The sequence below is a fragment of the Podarcis muralis genome, chromosome 9 (genome assembly GCF_964188315.1).
Source record: "Podarcis muralis chromosome 9, rPodMur119.hap1.1, whole genome shotgun sequence".
Lineage (NCBI taxonomy): Eukaryota > Metazoa > Chordata > Lepidosauria > Squamata > Lacertidae > Podarcis > Podarcis muralis.
In genome coordinates this window covers 59,518,644-59,542,207 of record NC_135663.1, presented here as the reverse complement: position 1 = coordinate 59,542,207, position 23,564 = coordinate 59,518,644, and the positions used below count along the sequence as shown (strand labels likewise).

Sequence of the window (23,564 nt, the reverse complement as noted above, 5' to 3'; positions counted from 1 at the left end):
CCAACGAAGTTGATGTTGAAGAATCATTGCTTCGACACTGGTGATCTTTGCTTCTTCCAGTACACTAGCATTAGTTTGCCTGTCTTCCCAAGTGATATGAAAGTTTTTTCACAGACACCATTGTTGGAATCTTTCGAGGAGTTGGTGATGGCGTTTATAAGTGGTCCGTGTTTCACAAGCATACAGTAAGGCTGGTAGTACAATAGTTTTGTAAACATGCATTTTGGTTTCCCTGAGAATGTCCTGGTGCTCAAACACTCTGTTCTTCAATTGGGAGAAAGCTGCATTTGCCGAGCTCAGGAGATGCTGAATTTCGGAATCAATGTTGGCCCTTGTGGCAAGATAACTGCCTAGGTAGGAAAAGTGATTGACACTCTCCAACATTACACCATTGAGTTGGATTTGTGGCACTACAGAGGGGTTGTTTTGTCCTTGTTGGTGCCTCACTTTGGTTTTTTTTGGATGTTGAGTGATAGGCCAAGCTTTTTGTAGGCTTCTGTGAAGATATTTAGAATGGTTTGGAAGTCATCCTCTGAGTGTGCACACACTACATTGTCATCAGCATATTGAAGCTCTATGATGGAAGTTATGGTAACTTACTCTTTGAGTAGGTAACCACCCTACTCAAGTTAAAGAGCTTTCCATCTGTTGATATATGATTTCTGCCCTGCTGGGGAGTTTCCCTTTGACAATGTGTAGGATCATGGCAATGAAAACAATTAATAGAGTTGGGGCAATAACGCAACCCTGCTTAACACTTGCTCCCACTGTGAATGGTTCACTTTGAGAGCCATTGTTATCTGCAATTGTTTCTGTCATATTATCATGGAGGAGCTGAAGGATATCCACAAATTTATCTGGGCAGCCGATTTTCAGAAGGACAGTCCACAGGGCATTACGATTTACAGTGTCAAAGGCCTTAGTCAGGTTGATAAATGCCATATACATGGGATGGTTTTGCTCTCTGCATTTTTCTTGAATCTGTCAAGCAGTGAAAATCATGTCCACTGTCCCCCTAGAAAGTCAAAAACCATTTTGGGATTCAGGAAGGGCAGCCTCAGATATAGTTAGGAGACAGTTTGCTAAGATCCTTACAAGATCTTTATTAACTGCAGGCCGCAGTTAATAAAGAGATGCCTCTATAGTTTCCGCAATCCATTCTATCACCTTTTTTTTAAAAAAAAGGTTGATAATTTTGACATCCCTAAAGTCTGCTGGGATCTCCTCTCTCCCCCAGATTTTTTTTCAATGAGCTTGTGAAGTTGTTGTGTCAGTTCATTTCTGCCCACTTTGAAGACTTCGGCAGGTATCCCATCAGGTCCGCTGGCTTTGAATCAAACAAAAGCAATCCGATGGATTTCCAATGACAGTTGAAGCATTAGTTCTGTGTGCTTTGGCATGTTAGCTTGACTACTGATATAAGAACTTCAGGTGTGTAAAAGAGAACCCAGCAATGCAAAAGCTTTACACGCATGGAACCAAATGCCCTGCAATAAGCAATAAGTTTACAACAAGGACATCCAAGCCAGATGTACAGTGAGTCCAAAATGGCCTTGCAGGTGAAATAGGGAGACCTGGCAAGCCTAATTTTGCCCATAGGTCAGAGGTTTGTCAACCCTGTGCTAAGCGAATAAAGCCATGTTCAGAAAAGCTGTCATTCCAACAGGAAGATGTGGGGACTTTTAGGAGTTGATTTCAAGCAGCTGCACAATCTTGATGACCTATGAATTAAAAATGGAAAGTCGGAAAAAAGAGATAGAAGGTGAAGACTTTTGAACTAGAAAATTGCAGGAGCAGATTGAGGTGACTGTGATCCGAACATAGCTTGCATATTGCTGCTTTGTTGGGGAAAACTTCTAGTGATTCCTGCATTCATCTTCTTCCGAACTGAACTCTTAGGTGTAATTTACAAACTGTGAAGTGAGGTAATTTTACATGCTTTTGTTCTGTGTTCAGTTAGCAGCTTGAAACCTCCATATCGGGCCAATGGGAAATAATAATTTCACTTTTCTCATTGCTTATGCTTCCTTTCTGCATTTTGACACTAAGTGACATTTGTGCACACAACAATGTTAGGCACAAGGCAAATGCGCTTTACCTTTCAACAAAATCTTCACAGTGTTGTCACATTGTGCCTGCTAGGCTGCAAGAGTTGTTTAAAAGAGCCCAATAAACTCAACAGCCTGGAAGTTTGAAGGCTTCGAAATATATGGAACGTCTTCTTCTTTGGTATAGCCAAAGAGAATAACAATCAGGGATGAATCAACAATTAAACTAATGAAGGTTAAACTTCAGGGCTCCTAATCCTGGTGGCGCCCCAGAAGTGACTTTCGTCCACACTGCGACCCAATTAGAGTCACATGACTCCATCTGAGTTGTATATATTTGTTGCATATATTTCAACCATCCCAAAGTTTGAGAGTCAGTAGCACAGATGTTGTAAAGGTGTGCTGATCTGTCGTGGAACAAGCCCATTGCAGAAGATAATAGTGGCTACCCAGACCCAAAGCTGTCAACTTACAGATTTGAAAATAAGGGACCAGCAGCCAAAATAAGGGATTTTCCAAACACAGGTATGTTCGACTTCTGAGCCCCTCCAAGCCAAAGGCAGAAAGCCCAGCCAACAGCCAAACGAAGCCTCAAGCGGTGGTTCCCACAGCGCAGCAACCCGGCAAAGGGGATGCAGCAAGGAAAACCACCGTCACCTCTCCGCTGGGAAGCGCTGAGCAAAGGCGAGTCCCCAAGCAACACGGCCGATTTGATTGGCACAAGGCATGCAAGCTCCACCCCCCAGTCATTCTTAGACTCCTTATTGGGTGAGCAACGCAGCCAAGCAACACAGCTGGAGCCTCCCTCCTCCCTGGCCGGCAGGGAGGGAGGGAGAGGAGCTGCTTCTTTTGAAACCCGGGAAATTTAAGGGACATCATCAATAAGGGACAGCAGCGGGACACAGTGCTGGGATAAGGGGCTTTCCCGCCAAATAAGGGACGGTTGACAGCTATGCCCAGACCTCATTGCTGGTTGTGAAAAGGTTTCCATGATGGTTCAAGCTTCAGGGCCCCCAAAATGGAGGTCCATCACTGATAGCATTGAGATTCCTGCATTAGACGTTTATGTTGTGAACTGCCTTGAATCTATGGATGAAGGGGTGTGTGTGTATACTAACTAACTAACTAACTAACCAACCAACCAACCAAATAAAATAAAAAAAATTCTATATGCCTGAGGTCTTTTTTAAGATACACAGTTTTGCAGCAGAACCCATCTATATTATTATCCCTGTCCACCTGCTAAAGTCATAAGAACATAAGAAAAGCTCTGCTAGATTGGACCAAAGGTTGCCCCCATGATACTTTAAAGATTTTGAACCTGGAGAGAGCATGGTGGAGGTTTCTGCCTGCCTAGCTAAATAATTCCTTCCCACCACAGACTTACCTAAGTGTAAGTCTGTGTGCCTTTCAGGGGGGTTGAAGTAATAAATGTGTTATGGATAATAGTTTAAGGGGATGGAAGGATGTGCTCAAACAAGCACCAATAGATTGTGCCTTTCAAATATACCTACTTGAGACAAAATAGCTTTTGGAGGCAGCAAAGAATGTCAGCCAGTATGCTGATTTTTAAAAAATCTAATAGGATAAATTGTTTTGTAGAAATATTATGGACACTGTTGCTATTTTGTTTGCTATAAGTGTTTGAAAAACTAAAATGGGGCGTAGGGTATTAAGAGGCTATAATGGACAATAGATGCTGGTGACTTGTTTTCCAGCTCAGTATGTGAACATGCTGGCTATGTAACTTGGCTTAATAAACCATAACTTGGCTTATTAAGACAAAATATGTATGAGCATTTTGACTGCACGCACGGCCACTTTGCTCCTTCCTTTGCTGTGAACTGATTAGCCTGGACATTAATTGTGGTCAAGGATGTTAAACTCAAATGACTTGGAGGGCAAATCTCTCCCCCCCCCCGAAAATGCTTGGGAGCCACAGTATTCTCATAAATTAATGCAGGTCCCACCTTCTGAACACAATGGATTCCCAGGAAAGAATTTGTTAAGTGAGCATTCACATAATGAGCTGATGAGCCATTATTTCTTATGGGAACGTTTCTAATCCATGAGCTATCTTCCTGCAGCCAACTAGCAAAAGAGAGGCAGAGGAAAAATCTGATTTTGTCTAATGTCTCCTGCTCCCTGATTTGTCTGAATTATCCTGCTTGGTGATTTGTCCGAATCTTTCTCCCCACTTCCTCTCTCCATGGTTTTTACCTTAAAATGGCAGCCCCTAGCCAGCAAAGCACAAAAAAAAGTAAGGAAGTGGGCAAACTCTGGCTGTTTGGATATCTGAATCAGCCATGTGTGCAGCAAGGTTTTGGCATAATTCTTTGTGTTTGGATAAGTGAATTTTCACATAATGAGCAGGTGGATAGTGGGACCTGTGTGTATTCTGAGCGAGGTGTGGTAGGATTGCATTGGGAATTCTAACTCCTTTATGTTTTCTATTTCTCGTGTAGTTGGATCACACTCTGGATAGGTTCACACGCAGGAATGAACTCTGTGCCCACACCTTTACCCCATCCTCCTCCCTCCACACTCCCTTATCAATTGATTACTTCCTGATGGTTGGTAAACCAGTTTGCCATTGCATCCAAACTGGCAAACTATGGCATGTACCTACGTTGCAGAATGGGACTGTAAAATAGTATTTGATCTTAGGGTGTTACACTGATTTGCAAAACGAGCACAAACCATAGTTTGCCAGCTTGGATGTAACTGCAAAATATGGTCTGTGGCAAATGGCATGGTCTGCAGCAGATGGAGCACAAAAGTGGAAGAGGGATAGGGAGTGTGACCAAAGGAGTATAGGGTTTGCTCCTCTAGTGTCAAACCATGGTTTGGTGTTATATGTGAACTGAGTCTTTGCGAATGCAGTTGTATATTCCCTATTAACCCAATTTGAAGCAAAGTTTGAAGGACCAGAACACTTTTCGCTTTATAAATAAGAGCTTTTCCCAGATCTTCATGTGCATGTATTTTCTTGCCCATGTCAACCCGAGACAACGCATTACAAAAGCATTTCTGAATTATACCAGTGTACTTATGTAAGTCAAGAGATGGCATGAAAATCAACATTATGCAAGAATTTCCAAGTTCAGCAGGCTTGGTTGGAAGAACATGCTGCCTGCGCATTTTCCTCCGATTAGTCAAATGAATCGTCAAAGTGACAATTGCATAAGATGTGGCTTTTTTTTTTTTTGCCAGTACAATCTTTCCTGCTTTTAAACCTGAAACATTCCAATTTTCCTTGCTCACTTCCTTTTTATATATATTAGGTCCTGTAACTGAAGTCAAAACAGATATCTATGTCACCAGTTTTGGACCTGTTTCTGATGTAGAGATGGTAGGTATCACTCGCTTTCTTTGATTTTGTAGGGTTGAGGTGGCGGTGAGGAAATGAACCCCAGTAATGAGTGAACGACTAATTCAGATGCCTTTGTGCACTGCTGTCAATCATGCAAAGTAGGGAAGATTAGCAGCAGCCTAATTTTCAGGCTATTTTTAGATGTGGCAGCCCTGATTCTGGTCCTCCCATGCAGGCTGGATTTAGACCAATGTGTGTGAGTTTTTTTGGTTTTTGTTTAAATCGCTTCCAGCAGATTTACACCAGCTATGGAAATGATATAGCCAGTTCTTTGGAGAATAGTCACCCCAATATAGAATAATTCATAACCTTGCTGGATGCAAAGGACAACAATGGCAGAAACAGAGGTATTGGATACTGGCATCAAAGACTCAGTCTGAGCCATGGAAGTCTGAAGTCTATGAACTGTACATATTAAGCAAAAGACGTCCATTCCCCTGAGTTGCCTCATTTTGCACAATTTATACTACTCCTTTAAGTCACAGGGAGGGGCAAGAAGCTAATGCAGAGCTATAAGGCTGTGCCCTCAGTTACTAGAAATCTTATTAATCTTCTGAAGTTTCATCAGGTATTGCTTGTTCTCATTCCAACAGTGAGGACTATAAATCCTCCCAATAGATAAACAAATACAGCAGTACCGTGGTTCTCAAACTTAATCCATTCCGGAGGCCCGTTCCAAAACCAAAGCGTTCCAAAACCAAGGCGCGCTTTCCTATAGAAAGTAATGCAAAATGGATTAATCCGTTCCAGACTTTTAAAAACAACCCTAAAACAGCAATTTAACATGAATTTTGCTATCTAACGAGACCATTGATCCATAAAATGAAAGCAATAATCAATGTACTGTACTATAAAAAAATAAGACAGTATTGTAGATGATAAAAATTAAAATTACCGTATTTTTCGCTCTATAACACGCACCCGACCATAACACGCACGTAGTTTTTAGAGGAGGAAAATCCGTAGGCATGCCACCCGTAGGCATTTCCTCCATAACACGCACAGACATTTTCCCTTACTTTCTAGGAGGAAAAAAGTGAGTGTTATGGTGCAAAAAATAAGGTAAATTTTGTTCTTACCTGCACTGATGATAGTCATTGTTTGGATAGGTGGCTTTTATCCATTTCCGCAATCACACAATCAATCAATCAATCAATCAATCAATCAATAGATGAACTAGGTTCCACACAGTCACAAAAACAAATTAACTGAAAAAGCCTCAAGAACAAAAAATGCAAAATAAATAGCAAAAACAAAAGCGCCAAACTTAATCCATTCCGGAAGTCCATTTGACTTCCAAAATGTTCAAAAACCAAGGCGCAGCTTCTGATTGGTGCAGGCACCCCAGAAACAACAGCCGACAGCTGCATTGGATACTCAGCTTCCGAAAAATGTTCAAAAACTGGAATACTTACTTCCAGGTTTTCGGTGTTTGGGAACCAAGGCATTTGAGAACCAAGGTACCACTGTAAGTGCAAGCTGAGGTTCTCAGGTAGTTGAGTTTCACACCCAGTTCCATCTTCCACACATTTTCTCTCTTCCTGCTTGGAAGTCGCAGCAAATGCATAGTCGTGACTCTAGTCTATGCCTTGCTCTTGCTCAATCCGTGCATTTTCCAGTGCATGTTTTTCAAGTGCCCAGTGATTTCACAATGGGTTCGCTAAGGTTTCAGACCTAGTCACATTTATCTGGGACTTGATTTCAGCTGAAAATATCAACTTCGTGTGCATATCCTTTTCCATATGGACTTGCCCTCTCTGCTGAGGTTTGTACGCATTTGCTCTGGAGCCTCTTTGCTCTAGATGTCCATATGACCTTTGCAGTTCACATAGGGTTCTGCATCAAGCCATATGCCTGCACCTATAGATCTTTATCCACACACGCACACATTTTTTTAGTCCTGTGAACACATTTATGAAGGCCATTGGAAACATGCTTGTTCATAAGTGGTGTCCAAATAAAGGGCTGCATGATCATTTTGTGACACACTACTTCCCATTTGGATCATCCCATCTGTGTTTTATTTGTTGAAATTAGATAATATTCCTTTGATTTTGGCTGATATAATTAATCATGTGGCCCACTGCATATTTTAATTTGTCCATCTGTTTAAAAAAAATAGCGTGGACATGAAAACCATTAACATATGTTAATGAATTAATCATTCTGTTTCCAGTTCTGTGCTAGAGTACAAGTTTAATTGCGTGCTTCTTGCCATTCTATTAGATTATAGTAATTATTTTTGATTGATTTAATATGTATAGCAATTTATTTATATGACTAATGTGGAAAATTAAAGTATTAAAGGAGTACATAGTTCTGTTTAATTGATAGAAATGTGTTTAGGGAGTTTACAGTTACCAGTGACTAATTTGTCCTTGAGGGATATTCATAGAAAGGATATGCTTATAAAACATATTAAGTTTGTGTCTCTTCCAAATTACTGTAGGAATACACGATGGATGTTTTCTTTCGTCAGACGTGGGTCGACAAAAGATTAAGATATGATGGTCCCATTGAAATTCTAAGACTTAACAACTTGATGGTTACCAAAGTGTGGACACCAGACACTTTCTTCCGGAATGGGAAAAAATCTGTCTCGCATAATATGACAGCCCCAAATAAACTATTCAGAATCATGAGAAATGGTACCATCCTTTATACAATGAGGTAGTTGATTTATCTATCTTTCCGTTCTTTTATTTTACTTTGCGTGAGAGAGGGAACACATTCTGGGGCTAATTCCATTTTGTTCCTTATAGGCTCACCATAAGTGCTGAGTGCCCCATGAGATTGGTCGATTTCCCAATGGATGGTCACGCCTGTCCTCTGAAATTTGGGAGTTGTAAGTCACACAGACCTTCTCTACTTAATGTTTTATGTATGAAACTGGTCAGATAATATCCAGAGCTGCATGGCTTAGGTCAATTGAAATTAAGAGCAGGGGATATCACTGGACTGGTTGAGAAATGGCAGCTTAAAACAAGGGAGAAGGGAGTTGGGAAAAGCTCTGCTGTTTTGCTTTTTGGTGTTGGCCTACTGTGTGGTACCCACCTCTGCCATTTCTCCTTGTTAAAACTTTGTGTGTGTGTTAAAAACAACCACCCCTCAGTGTTTCTCTATTCCTGCTTTACTCAAAGTTGTGCGGCTATTTAAAACCACCATGTTCCTGTCAGTGTTTCTTCATCCCTGCCTTACTCAAACTTCTGCTATTGTTTAAAATAGCTGTTCCCCCCTTTAAGTCTCTCTCCCTTCTCACTGTACTCAAAGCTCTCCCTCATCCATTTCTCGGCAGCTCATTTGACAGAGATAAAGTTTGTGGAGCCCTCTAATATTCCATAGTACAATGTGTTTCACTCCTGGCACCATGTGTTTTCTACAACGTGAAGTTCCAGGTGCAATGTATTAATTTAGAATATATATCTATTTCATTAACAAGAAGACACCCATATGTGTACAACACCCATCAACTGAACTTAACCTTCTCTAAGTGAACAAGTTCAATGGCAGGCTTGCTCTTAAAATTCTGTTAATCTTAAAGATACAGTAACATATATCATCATGGGGTGCGTGCACAAAGATGGCCATGGGGGCGATCTGGGTGTAAAGAAGAGCTGAGAAAAGTGAGGAAGGGGGAGGAAATGTGGGCTGCAGGTAAAAATGGGGTGTTGCAAAAAAAGAAGGGAGAGGAGGCAAGGGAATGGGAGAAGTGCCATGAAAAGAAATGCAGAATAGAATGGGGTGGTGGTTTCACAACTGATTGGAAGGTGAAAATGAAGCTAATTGCTATGTGTGGCTTGAGGAAGATTCAGGAGTTTACCAATAGGGTAGTTTGTGTTCAAGAGGAAGTTGCACAGAAGGAGGGAGAGGAGAAGGAGACATGGATATAGGGGTGAAGGTGGAAATGGCTGTAAAGTGCAGAATTGAAGAGAGAAACTGCTTCAGAAATGGGGTTGGGAAGGTGAAAAATTAGCTTAGTAATTGTATGGGGTGGGAAGAGGAAGCTCTAGGGGTTAATATGGGGTGAATGGCAGTGGTGGGTCTGGCAAGCAGAGCTGAGCAGTGGTTCACTCCCTAGTAAAAAAAAAATAAAATATCATTATTAAGGTGACTGGCTAATCAAAGTAAAAAACAAAACAAAAATGGAAGCGCTCCAAAGGCCTGTTGGCATCAATAAGTCAAGACCCAACATTTTAATTGTATGTATTCCCCCCCCCCCCAGATGCATATCCAAAGAGTGAAATGATTTACACCTGGACAAAAGGACCTAAGAATTCAGTGGAAGTTCCTGAAGAGTCTTCCAGTTTAGTTCAGTATGACCTGCTTGGGCATACAGCATCCACTGATACTGTTAAATCCATTACAGGTAAGAATCCAATTGGTGATCATCAACTTAAGGGGTGGAGTTAGCGGTGGAATTTTGTTTTAGCCAAAGATGCTTTGGAAATCTCAGTGTAGCCTAAGAGACATAATAAGCATATGACAAATCCTAGACCATTTATCTCCAGGCTTACATTAATGCAGATAGCCTGTTGCTGCGTGCTGTGCTGTCTCTCTTCGGAAAGCAAAGTGAAAATGGTTGAAAATGCAAGATCGTAGCTACCGAAATATTTTCATAGCCGTGCTGCTGGCAAGTGTTGATCTTTGTGATTTATCATGCTACAAATTGCACGCAGATTGTCCAACTAAATCCCTATTAGAATTGCTGTTGGAGCAAACACATTAAACATAACAGCTATTACTGCTGGGTTGTTTTTTTTATATTTTTTTATATATTTTTGTGTAGTGATAAAAAATAGCAACAGGCAGCAGTGTGAGAAGTGGCAGTTTTTAAGATCTGTGGGTGTTTTTGTTTTTCATTTTTAAAAAAATGATGGCTGTTGGTTGGTTATATGATTGTATTGCTAAACGCTCTATTACTGGTGCAGTTTGAAACATGCTCTCGCAGAGATCACGACAGAATTAAGCAACAGAGGGAGCAGATGTAGGCGACAGATTTCCGAGTGTCGTTATTGATAGCAAGATGAAGCAATATTTTCCTAATGTATTGGATATTATCTGTAAGTGAGATATCACTGATCTATAATGGAATATCAGGCCAAGATTCTTAGATTGCTTCTTAAGAAGGTGTCTCCATGATCTTGGTAATAAATCTCAGTATGTACCGTATTTTTCGCTCTATAAGACGCACCAGCCTACAAGTTTTTGGAGGAAGAAAACAAGAAAAAAAATATTCTGAATCTCAGAAGTCAGAACAGCAAGAGGGATCGCTGCACAGTGAAAGCAGCGATCCCTCTTGCTGTTCTGGCTTCTGGGATAGCTGCGCAGCCTGCATTCACTCCATAAGACGCACACACATTTCCCCTTACTTTTTAGGAGGGAAAAAGTGAGTCTTATAGAGCAAAAAATATGGTAATTATAAAACAACTAGATCCTGGAGTGTAATGGACTTCCCAGCAAGATACATTTCCTTCCACTTCTTTTAAAATTGAGTTTGAATAGCAGCCCAAATCTGAAATGATAGTTTCATACCAGAACTTCCACCAGAAGGCTCAGGTTGCTTATAGCTTTCCTTTAAGTGGGTGGGTGGTATGTGGGAGGAGAAGATGGGCGGAAGTGAGGCAATTAATTGAGCATTTTGATCATGCTTTGAGTTTTGGCAGGCAATTTCTTTTCACTGTGTGGAATGAAGAACATTGGTTCGGTTCTATCCTGCACACAGTTGCACTTTGGAACAGACCTGACCCACCATGGGCTTAACAAACCTCCTGTTCTTAATGCATGCCCTAGACTGGAGAAACAGGGATGGAAAAACAGTGACGGGCAGGTGGCCAGCTACAACACATCTAGTCCACTATGTCTGGCTCTGTAGACTAGGACATGAGCATGGGAGAAGGCATGCAAGCCTTCAATATGTTTGATAATCCTTAGCTCTTTACTTGTCTTGGCTTTGAAACTCCTTTGCTCTTGTGCGGCGTTTTTTGGTAGGCCCTAAGCCTGACTCCTAGGGATGCAGGTGGCACTGTGGGTTAAACCACAGAGCCTAGGACTTGCTGATCAGAAGGTCGGCGGTTCGAATTGCCGCGACAGGGTGAGCTCTCGTTGCTCGATCCCTGCTCCTGCCAACCTAGCAGTTCGAAAGCACTTCAAAGTGCAAGTAGAAGGTAAACGGCATTTCTGTGCGCTGCTCTGGTTTGCCAGAAGTGGCTTAGTCATGCTGGCCACATGACCTGGAAGCTGTACGCCGGCTTCCTTGGCCAATAAAGCGAGATGAGCGCCGCAACCCTAGAGTCGGTCATGACTGGACCTAATGGTCAGGGGTCCCTTTACCTTTAAGCCTGACTCCAAGTAGGATAGAGAGCCATTCCATTTCTATTCAGATGGACCTATAACCACCTCACTTCATTCCCCCCCTCCTGCTTTGAGCATTGGACTGGTCCCAAGGTCCCAAACATACTTTCCATACAGTCACTATTATGGAAAATTTTCCATTGCAGCCCCACTGAAATGAATGGGTACTCAACTACACAAGCCCAGGGAGGTGCTTTTGTGCCATCCCCATTCATTTTAATGGGGTTTAAATGGGACAGCTTCACCTGGTGAATAACAACTATGTTTGGTATTCATTGGTTAAAAAAATCAATGAAAGGAAGACATTTTCTTGGTGCATCTGTTGAAAAGATAATCCTGAAGTAGTAATTATATGTTTTCCAGATGCTGCTATATCAGAACAGATAGCTAATATTTTACTTATACTTATTTTTCCCCTCCCTCCAGCGTATACCTAAGTGTCTTTATGGTACGTGAAAGTATGAGGGATGTCAAACAGTCCCTATTATTTCATGTTTTACATCCCACCTCCTGGATAGTATTTTAAGATCTACTTACTTTCCCTGGACTCAGTATGGCTTTTGTTTATTATTATATATCCTGTTCTTCCTATGTGGAGCTTGGAGTGACTCATGTGAGCTCCCACTGCTGTCTTAGCTAGGCTGAAACTTTTTTCACTTTAGTGAAACTTCATGTTTTCAGAGTCAAATGAACTGAATGCAATTTGAGTAGCTGGAGAATATGTTAAAATAAGAAAATAAATCTGGGTGTACTGAAAGTTGTTGTTTTTTTATTAAAAATATCACTTTTGGCTTTCCCCCCCTTTAAGGTGAATATGTCGTTATGACAGTACACTTCCACCTCAGACGAAAAATGGGTTATTTTATGATACAAACCTACATTCCATGCATCATGACTGTGATCCTCTCCCAAGTTTCATTTTGGATCAATAAGGAGTCTGTTCCTGCCAGAACTGTTTTTGGTAAGTCTTACTGCTGACTTTGTATGTCTTTTTAGTCTTCTTGAGGAGCCCAACTGATTTGAATGAGAGATTTGGCCAAGGAAGGAGTATGCCCTCCGGCTCTGAATCTGTAATGTCAGCTTCGCTGATACAGGCCCCTTTCTCCTCCTGCCTTGGCGAGAGTGAATTGAAAAAGCAATTAGGAAAATCGATTACGCGATATTAGAATGAGGCACATTAAAATGCAATTTGAAAGAGGATGCTCCAATTGACACTGAAAGCAAGAGGAGACAAACGGCATGGAGCACAGGGAGCTGAGGGGGAAATCTGGGTTTCTGACAAAGGAGAGGAGAATACAGATACGGCTGAAGCAATTTTCTAAAGAAGTTATCTTTCTAAACCTCAGCATTGCCATGCATTGGAGAAGGATTAATCAAGTGGAGACCATTGAACCAAAAGACCTATTAAGCAGTACATTTCAGAGAGAGATGAATAAAAGAGGTTAAAATTAGGCCTGGCAGGGGCGGACTTTCCATCTGAAAGAGAAATCTGAATATGTATGTATTACTTAGCCCTCCTCCGTTTCATCCCAGCAAGAAATCGCAAAAGAAAACTCCAGTGGCGCCTTTTCTTGTTGAGGCTGTAGAAAGGTAATAGGTTTTAAAGAACTGAAAGTGCTTTGATATAGATCCATTTTGGCTTGGGGTGTGTAGATTTATCCCCACCTAATCCTATGTTGTCTCTGCTCAGACAGGTTCCCATAATAAATTAAAGCCTGATAAATAGGTTTTGTCAGAGATGACGTTGATGTTTCATCGATGTTTTTATGGCTCTGCTGTTGATTTTGTCCTTATATGTTGTACTCCACCTTGCTTGATTTCTACGAAAGTGCAGATTATTAAATTCATGAATAAATAAATAATGGCGGGATGGATTCAGAAATCCATATTAGGGCAATGCCTTTATTGGGCTAACCAAAAGGTCACAAAAGTTTTTGAGTTGCCCTGAACTCCTAATATGACTCCATCAGTGTTTCCCAAACCTGGGTCTCCAGCTGTTTTTGAACTACAGTTCCCATCATCCCTGACCACTGGTCCTGCTAGCTAGGGATGATGGGAGTTGTAGTCCAAAAAAAGCTGGAGAGACAAGTTCAGGAAACACTGATTTAGAGGGTTGGTTGGAGACTCTCCCTCACACACAGACACCCCCCACAAAAGACCCGGGAGACAGGATTCCAAATTGGAGGAATTTTGGATTCTCCCCCCGCCCCCATGGCTGACATGACTATCTTTAGTGGGATAGTTTTTGTATGTGCACCTAGCAGGCAGGTGATGATGTCTATGCTGTAATGGGCTGTGGTGGGTGGCTGTCAATTATGACGGGGGTTGGCTTACCCATACCAAGTGGAGTTCAGAAGGTTGCAAATGATCCATGGTAACTTAAATAACATTGTTGCCTTCGACTGTCCTGTATAAGTAAGGCTGATGAGCATTTAGCAATGTGCTTGCTGTACCGTGTGTGTTGCCAGAGAACTGTTTGTTGTAGGATGGGTGCTGCTCCTGCAGGCAAGCTTCTTGAGCTCTACACAATGTCATCCAAATGCCAGCCTGTATTTTTCCCCCTTCCCTTATTTACCTAACAAGCCTAGAAGTGTCTACTTGGAAGTCCCACCTAACCCAATGAGGCTTACTCCCAGGAAACCAGGTATTGCAGCTTTCATCTAGACTTACCCTTTCCATGGAAAATCCAATCAGTTAAAAAACCTTGTTGTTGTTTAGTCGTTTAGTCGTGTCCGACTCTTCGTGACCCCATGGACCAGAGCACGCCAGGCACGCCTTTCTTCCACTGCCTCCCGCAGTTTGGCCAAACTCATGTTGGTAGCTTTGAGAACACTGTTCAAACATCTCGTCCTCTGTCGTCCCCTTCTCCTTGTGCCCTCCATCTTTCCCAACATAAGGGTCTTTTCCAGGGAATCTTCTCTTCTCATGAGGTGGCCAAAGTATTGGAGCCTCAGCTTCAGGATCTGTCCTTCCAGTGAGCACTCAGGGCTGATTTCCTTCATAATTGATAGGTTTGATCTTCTTGCAGTCCATGGGACTCTCAAGAGTCTCCTCCAGCACCTTTATTCAAAAGCATCAATTCTTCGGCGATCAGCCTTCTTTATGGTCCAACTCTCACTTCCATAAATCTCTATTGGGAAAACCATAGCTTTAACTATATGGACCTTTGTCGGCAAGGTGATGTCTGCTTTTTAAGATGCTGTCTAGGTTTGTCATCGCCTTTCTCCCAAGAAGCAGGCGTCTTTTAATTTCGTGACTGCTGTCACCATCTGCAGTGATCATGGAGCCCAAGAAAGTAAAATCTCTCACTGCCTCCATTTCTTCCCCTTCTATTTGCAAGCAGCTGATGGGACCAAAAAACCTAGTTGCCAATAAACCATTGGTGGTATTAAGTCCCCATCTGAACGCACCCTGAAGTGATACATTTGTAGCAATAAACCATCATTTGCTGGTCTTTGTGCTCAAAGGTGAAAATGCTTAAAAAAAATACTTTATAGTTTCTATGGATTTTTTCCCCAGCTAGCAGTCTTGCAGCAAGTTTGGAAAATTCCATCGTTCCAAGAAGTACAGTTCAGTGTTTCCTGCTTTGTTTGTTCTCTTTCCCATCAAAGGAGCTTCGGGCTCCCAGCGGCCTGCCTTTGTCTTGTTAGATTTGATTATATGAGAAGCAGGGTCTTGCGTAGCCATTCAGATTACATTTCTCCATCTTCAAGCAGGCATGAAGAAGCTCTTTATATTTTTAATGTTTACAGAGACCCAGCAGCTTTTGTCTGGGTGAAAAGTTTTCAATGGGAAGCTCTTATAAGTACAGTTGATGCCAAGAGCCAGGGATAGCTAATGTGAGCCAGTTTCATGTAAAATAAACATGAACAATGGATCAGGGTTTCATCATCCCCCTCCCTTGCAAAAAATGCTTATGAAACAGTGAGATGTTCTAGGTGTGACACTAGAGGAAGGGCAAGGGCCAGCTAAGACATTTCTCTGTCTGAGGCGAATATTATGCCATTCTACTCACCAGAAGCAGACTAATCAAGTGTCTCTATTTTCCAGGGACAGTCCCAAATTTACAGAAGCCGTCCCGGTTTCTAATCTGATCCTGGAATGTCCCACTTTTCCTTAGACAGGGGTGCCCAAACCTTTTCCAAAAGGGCCAGATTTGAAGTGAACATGCATGAGGGCCTGCCAAAGTTGTTGAATTTTTTTTAGGATTGAAGTTGCTGAGCTTTTTTAAGGATTTTACCCAAGGACATATACTGCCACAGGGGCTGGATTAAATTGACCGGCAGGCTGGATTAGGCCCCCGAAATGGACTTTGGACACGCCTGCCTTAGGACATCCCTATTTTCATTGGAGAAATGTTGGAGGGTATGGTTATGTGACCCCGAGCCAAGGAGATAAGTAACTATAAACCTTCAGAAGACATCTGAAGGCAGCCCTTTATAGGGAAGTTTTTAAAAAATGTTTAATGCTTTATTGTGTTTTTATATGTGTTGGAAGCCACCCAGAATGGCTGGGCCAACCCAGTCAGATGGGTGAGGTATAAATAATAAAATTATTATGATGGGATAGGATGTCCCTATTTTCTTTGGACAAATGTTGGAGGGTATGCTCTCTTTCCATATTCCCGGTTCAATTTCATTCCTAGTAGTCTTCCTGCAGAAAGATTTAACAGATAAAGAGCTTCCTTAAAAAGTGCCAAGTGATAACCCTGCCATTTTCCCTCCAAGCAGCAAAGTGAATTGTTCCCATTAATATCAATGTCACCAGTTTTATTTGGATTACGCGAGGAATAAGAACAGTCACAGTTTAGGCTACAACATAAATATATTAGCATTCATATGCCAATTAGGCAATCTGATACTCTCTTTAAAAAGACTTGAGTTTTTAATGAAATACACGATAGGATAATACTTAACAATTAAATATCCGGGGAGCACTTCTCTGCTGTGCTTCTGTGTATATACCCAGAGAGAATCAGAAGGATTAACAGTAGTCTTTTGTTATGTTTGGAATTACTATTTTAATCTGAAAGGCCCCTTCAAAATAAAATGTGTAAGTTCCCAAATAAAGGAATTGTCTTCCAGCAGGATACAATCCTTGTCTACATAATGCAACACAATTCCCCTCCCCTGTGTCTTCTGCTTGTACTGCCCAACTCTCCAGCATGAGATCTGGGAAGTGGCTGCCTCTTGGAGGCTGCCAGAAGGGAAGCAACTCTTTGGGGTGATCCCTCATGGATCTGAGGCCAAGTCTCCAAACATTTGCCCTGCTGGACACAGCAAGGAGAGCAGCAACTTGGGCATTGTGTTACAAAGTTTGGATGCCACCCCCAAACTCTGCTAAGCTGTGGCAAGATTCCAGGAGGTTCCAGACGCTCAGCCAGGGCCTGTGTTCCCATGAGAGTTAGGATGTGTCTTCAGAAATATGGTTTAGTTACACATATTTACACCTTTAGTCAGCATGGTCAGCTCAAGAGGGGCTTGTTCCTCACAGCCGTACAGCACTGGAGCCCAAGGTATCTCACCCGGCCTGCCTTCATCCAAGATCTCAGCTGTCCCCCAAGCCTCGTGCCAAAGACCCCAACCTCTTCTTGTGACATCACACCCAGTTACCATGGCAACCTTCCAAATTCCATGTCTCTGTTCATACCTCAGGGCGGGGGGGGGGGGGGAGGACACTTATCGTGCATTGCCAATGGTCCTCAGCGACCCTGAATTGTTTCTTAGTGCCCTCAGTTTGGCCAGATTGTTGATGCTGTCGACTGCTGAAACCTGATTTGCCCCCCTTACAGTATCTGATCTTTATTTAATGAGGCATCTGGCCTGCCATTGTTAGAGGCATCAATCTTGAGTAAGGAAAGCTGCTCCGAAATGAGAGTTTTCTACCCAAGATCCCTTGGGCTCAGCCTCATTTCAATGGACTGTAGTCTATAATAATAATAATACTAATAATTTATTATTTATACCCCGCCCATCTGGCTGGGTTTCCCCAGCCACTCTGGGCGGCTTCCAACAAAACACTAAAATACAGCAACCAATTAAACATTAAAAGCTTCCCTAAACAGGGCTGCCTTCAGATGGCTTCTAAAAATTTGGTAGTTATTTTTCTCTTTGACATCTGGTGGGAGGGTGTTCCATAGGGCGGGTGCCACTACTGAGAAGGCCCTCTGCCAGGTTCCCTGTAACTTGGCTTCTTGCAGCGAGGGAACCGCCAGAAGGCCCTCGGAGCTGGACCTCAGTGTCCAGGCAGAATGATGGAGGTGGAGACGCTCCTTCAGGTATACTGGGCTGAGGCCGTTTAGGGCTTTAAAGGTCAGCACCAACACTTTGAATTGTGCTCAGAAACGTACTGGGAGCCAGTGTAGGTCTTTTCAGTGTAGGTCTAGCAAATGTTGAGGTCACCTCCTCTCTGCTTCTCTTAATTTCTTTATTCTCTTCTGCATTGCATGGCAGATGGGAATGTGCATATCAAACCCACACTTCAGGTGATCCTGAATCCACATTAAATATGTTTTTATATGTGCTGACAGATGCCCAGAGTGGCTGGGGAAACCCAGCCAGATGGGCGGGGTATAAATAAATAATAATAATAATTATGTCTCCAGTGTGCATTGTGACACAGATACAGTTTTGAAAGTGTACAGTCTAACCACAAACTTTCCATGTACAGCTTTCCTTTTGCTGGAATGAGCACATGTGTGCATGCACACACATGCACACAGCATTGCAGAACACAGAGAGCCTTTCCCCGAGGTGGTTATGCTCTGTACTAATTCAAGCTGCAGCCTCAGTCCAAGAGCTGTAAGTGGATTGTTCCATATCATTAGAGCTATATTACAGAACTGTCAGGAGGAACACTGTACTGCTGTATTTGATCACATACCGCTGTCTCCTTGGCTGCTTTATTAAAATGTATAGTCTCTCATGTTATTTTAAAGCAATATTGAGTTCATTCTTCCTCTCTGCCTTCTGGTGGAGAAAGAGAGAGAGAGAGCCATAAACAGAATTTGCAGTGGAATCACTGTCCTTTAGAGCTCTGAGCTTCAGTGGAGCCTTTTAGGTTTGCAAAAAATAGGTTTTTGCCACACACACACACACACACACACACACACACACACACACACACACACAAACCCTCCTTGGATAAAACACTTTAATTGCTATTGGGGTCAGGTAGACCACAACTAAGTAAGATTTTTTTAAAAAGCAATAACAAGATGTATTTGACCCAGGGTTTCAATCTGTGGTGGTATGTCTTTAAAAATACACTGGAAAAGCATACAGCACATAGCACAGCAGGTTTCAATTGCTAAAACAGGCGAAAAAATAATCAGTTGACTGCTCCACCAAGACCTTGATCAATTTTCAAGTATGAAAACTTTTTTGACCACAATCAGAGTTCTACGCATTCTTTCACGGAAGTAATGACTCCATTTTACTGTAAAATTATGAATTTGTTTTCAGTGCTTATAATGAGTGCATGCAACTGTATCCAGATGATATTAGGGTGCGTGTGAAATGGCAGCCCCCATGTTAATTCCTGTGATGTCTCATGGATCCTGGCTATCTCTAGTAGCTAGGAATAAAAATACGGAATGGGTGAGGCCATCGTTTTAACTTCTGCATTAATCTAAAATAGTTATGGTGCTGTTAAAGGAGAGTTTTCACCACACTGGAGTAACTTAGACACAGTCAGTGTGGCATTGTGGCTAGAAGAAGAAGAAGAAGAGTTTGGATTTGATATCCCGCTTTATCACTACCCTAAGGAGTCTCAAAGCGGCTAACATTCTCCTTTCCCTTCCTCCCCCACAACAAACACTCTGTGAGGTGAGTAAGGCTGAGAGACTTCAAAGAAGTGTGACTGGCCCAAGGTCACCCAGCAGCTGCATGTGGAGGAGCGGAGACGCGAACCCGGTTCACCAGATTACGAGTCTACTGCTCTTAACCACTACACCACACTGGCTCTCCAGTGAGTGCTGGACTAGTACCTGGGAGACCAAGGGTTCGAATCTGCCCTTGACCATGAAGCTCATTGGGTGACTTCTCAGCCAAACCTACCTAGAAGCTTGTTGGTTGACCTCTCATTGCCTCTCAGCCAAACCTACTTTGCAGGGCTGTTGTGGGGATTAACTGAGGAGAGGGAGAACCATGTATGCCACCTGTCATGGACTGGCTGGATGGTAGGAGGTACCAGGCGGGAGACCCCCATGGGAAACCCCAGAGGAGGAAGGCTCAGAGCCAGGAAGTTGATGGAGGTCAGAGGGAGAAGAGTGGGAGGAGTGATTGGAGGCTGAGAGGCAGCAGGATAGAGGGAGCAGGAGAGTTGGTGACCGGGAACTGTTCTGACTCAGAGGCTAAAGCAGAGGGGGTGGGGGCAAGAGGCTGCAGAAAAATCCCAGGGGCTTGCCTCTCTTACTGCGACAAGCTCCCCTCTCTTCTAGTCTCCAAGGACATGCAATGTGATGTGTAGAGTGGAGCAGAGATTACAGGCACCCAGGCGAAGTTTGAGACTGCTTGGAAAACATCTGGCAGAGGAGGAGCCTTAGAGGAAGTGGAAGGCGAGGACTGTCAGTCCTGGGAACTAGCAGAGCAAGTCCTGCTGGGAGTTTTGCTAAGTTGTATGGCATATTCTTGAATAAAGAATTAACTGCATCAATAGTCTCTGCTTCCTGTGTGCTGACCGACATCTGGACCCAGCCCTGACACTACCTTGAGTTCCTTGGGCTAGGACAGGGGTCTGCAACCTTTAAGACAAAAAGAGCCACTTGGACCCGTTTCCGAAGAAAAAAAACCTGGGAGCCGCAAAACCATTGCGACATTTAAAACAAATATAATACTGCATATATTGTTTCTTACCTTAATGTCCGATCTGACAGCGGGCAGGAAGGTGACGTCGGGACAGTGCGTGACTAACACACACACCGCCCCCTTGCGATGTCACAGCCAGTACAGCGCCCGCCACAGTGGGGAGTGTCGGGGCGCACAATGTGCCTCCTCCCCTCGCTAGTATCCGCCCCGGAGCCGCGGCAAAAGTGCAAAAGAGCCACATGCGGCTCCGGAGCCGCGGGTTGCAGACCCCTGGGCTAGGAAAAGGGATATGATTGCAATCAATCAATCAATCAATCAGTCAGTCAATCAATCAATCAATCAATCAATCAATACCTCACTCATACAGTGTTTCATCCTCCCCACTTTAATTTCAGCTGGGGTCTCATTTGTCTCAATGCTTTTTAATGAAATCCTCACATGCACTCCCCCCCTTTGGTAAGAAGAGTGTTGAAACACTTCCAAACTATTTCAGCTTGCGCCATTTTGTATTCGGCTATGGCCCCAAATATATTGGAGTGATTTTTTTAAAATTTTTTTTTGATATGATTCTCAAATGCAGCAGTGTTGCTTTGCTTCTTTTCTTTTTACAGGGATAACAACGGTTTTGACCATGACAACTCTGAGCATCAGTGCGCGGCATTCTTTGCCCAAAGTCTCCTACGCCACTGCCATGGACTGGTTCATTGCCGTGTGCTTCGCCTTCGTCTTCTCTGCGCTGATTGAGTTTGCAGCTGTCAACTATTTCACTAACATTCAGATGGAGAAAGCCAAAAGGAAGGCTGCGAGATCTGCCCCTGAAGTTCCAGCGACTCCCATGCAGAAGGAAAACTGTGCAGAAGAGGCACCCACGGTACTTAGTCTATTTAATATGCATTAAAACGTGGATGCGGGTGGCGCTGTGGGTTAAAGCCTCAGTGCCTAGGACTTGCCGATTGAAAGGTTGGCGGTTCGAATCCCCACGGCGGGGTGCGCTCCTGTCGCACGGTCCCAGCGCCTGCCAACCTAGCAGTTCGAAAGCACCCTCGGGTGCAAGTAGATAAATAGGGACCGCTTACTAGCGGCAAGGTAAACGGTGTTCCGTGTGCTGCGCTGGCTCACCAGATGCAGCTTGTCACGCTGGCCACGTGACCCGGAAGTGTCTCCGGACAGCGCTGGCCCCCGGCCTCTTGAGTGAGATGGGTGCACAACCCCAGAGTCTGTCAAGACTGGCCCGTATGGGCAGGGGTACCTTTACCTTTTAAAAACGTGACTAGTGAAATGTTGACCAAAAGTGCATTCAAAGCTGTGTCAGGGGTGAAGTGCATGGTCAGCTTCCATTCTAGGGTGGTTTGAGCCCATCTTGCTTTCCATTGTCCTCTAGCTTCCTTTGAGACTATTACTTTTGTCCACAGCCTAGACTGCACCCTTACTTAAACTGACTTCTTTGTCATTTCCCTTCAGTCTTACATTTCAGTGTTACTAAGTGTTACTACGTGTTACTACAGTAACATTTCAGTGTTACTACAGTAACATTTCAGTGTTACTAAGGCAGAAAGCAGTGCATCTGCAACACCAGTAGCAATTACAGTGGTACCTCGGTTTTTGAGCGTAATCCATTCCGGAAGACAGTTCGAGTTCTGAAACGTTTGAAAACCAAAAACTCAACAGCCAGCAGCTAGGCCTCAGGATCTTGCACTCAGCGGAAGCTACGTGGCACGTTCGACTTCTGAGGTGTGTTCGAAAACCGAAGCAGGTACTTCTGGGTTTATGGTGTTCGAAAACCGAAATGTTCGTCAGTGGAGACATTCGAAAACTGAGATACCCCTGTACACTCTTTTTCTCCCCGTAAAACCAGACCTCTTTGCTTTACTTCCTTGTTGCCATTTTCCTAGATAGGCAAGGAGGTCTGAAGGTCAAAATTATAGATTATGTTCAAGAGTAGGCAGCTCCATGCAGCATATTTAAACTTAAAAGTAAGCTTGTGGGGCCCTTATCCAGATCAGGATCACTGCATGTGGGGAAGAAAGGTTTGTTTATTATCTCCTGTACCATCATTCCCAGCCGCCTCCATGCTCTAAGTCAGTGTTTCCCAACCTTTTTTGGGCAAAGGCACACTTGTTTCATGAAAAAAATCTCGAGGCACACCACCATGCCAGATGGGGAAAGGTCACTTTTTACTTATGTAAAAAAATAAATAAAAAAATAGTAACAGCATAGAAGGTAATGGTTAGGCTAGCATCCCTCTTCCAAATATGCTAGGTTTTTATTTGCAGGGACTGTTCTACATGGGAAAGCATTCAGCACTTTCATTCTCCCATCTGCCATCTGAATTGGTACTATTCTGGGTCAACTTACTCTGCTGCATGTGTAGATGAAAATGGCACCAAGTGTGGGGGAGGGGGCAGAACAGGTTTCAGATACAGGATATTAAGCATACACGTACTTCAGATTGAACTGGTTGCTTGCTTTGCAAGTTTTCATTTCCCAAATGACTGCCTTGGCAAGCGCAATACCTACCAGGCTCAACGCCGGTCTCGCGCTGCCGCTTCCCGCGCTCTCAAGGACCCGGGAGGAGGAAGGCGTGAAGGGAATCCCGAAGGCGCAAAAACCTCGCGCATGCGCAGGCCTTCCGCCTGCGACAGCCCAGTAGGCTGGCCGAAGCGAGCGGCGATGGGATGTGGGAGGGAGCTCGCTCGCCGCCCCGCGTGTGCCTATGTGGGGCACGTTACAGCCCCGTGACGTCAGCGCCACGCAGGCAGCCAGGCAGGCAGACGGCGAGAGCCCCGCGCTGGGCGGCCTCTCCTCGCCACCGCCGCCCCGCCTCTCGCCGCCCGACTCGCCCACCTCCCTCCAGGCAACATCTCGCGGCACACCAGGCAACGTCTCGCGGCACACTAGTGTGCCGCGGAACACCGGTTGGGAAACACTGCTCTAAGTAGTAAATACAAAAAATCTCCCATGGGCACCAATGGGAGCTTCCACTCA

General features: G+C 43.6%; 1 protein-coding gene across 1 annotated transcript in view; it reads left to right on the top strand.

Moving 5' to 3' along the window:
* Positions 1-23,564, top strand: part of GABRA4 (gamma-aminobutyric acid type A receptor subunit alpha4) — a 71,691-nt gene that overhangs the window by 22,963 nt on the left and 25,164 nt on the right. Inside the window, exons 3-8 of the mRNA XM_028744253.2 lie at positions 5,333-5,400; positions 7,871-8,091; positions 8,184-8,266; positions 9,644-9,787; positions 12,581-12,733; positions 21,191-21,450. Of these exons, the coding sequence (XP_028600086.2) occupies positions 5,333-5,400; positions 7,871-8,091; positions 8,184-8,266; positions 9,644-9,787; positions 12,581-12,733; positions 21,191-21,450 (929 nt within the window). The remainder of the gene's footprint in view (positions 1-5,332; positions 5,401-7,870; positions 8,092-8,183; positions 8,267-9,643; positions 9,788-12,580; positions 12,734-21,190; positions 21,451-23,564) is intronic.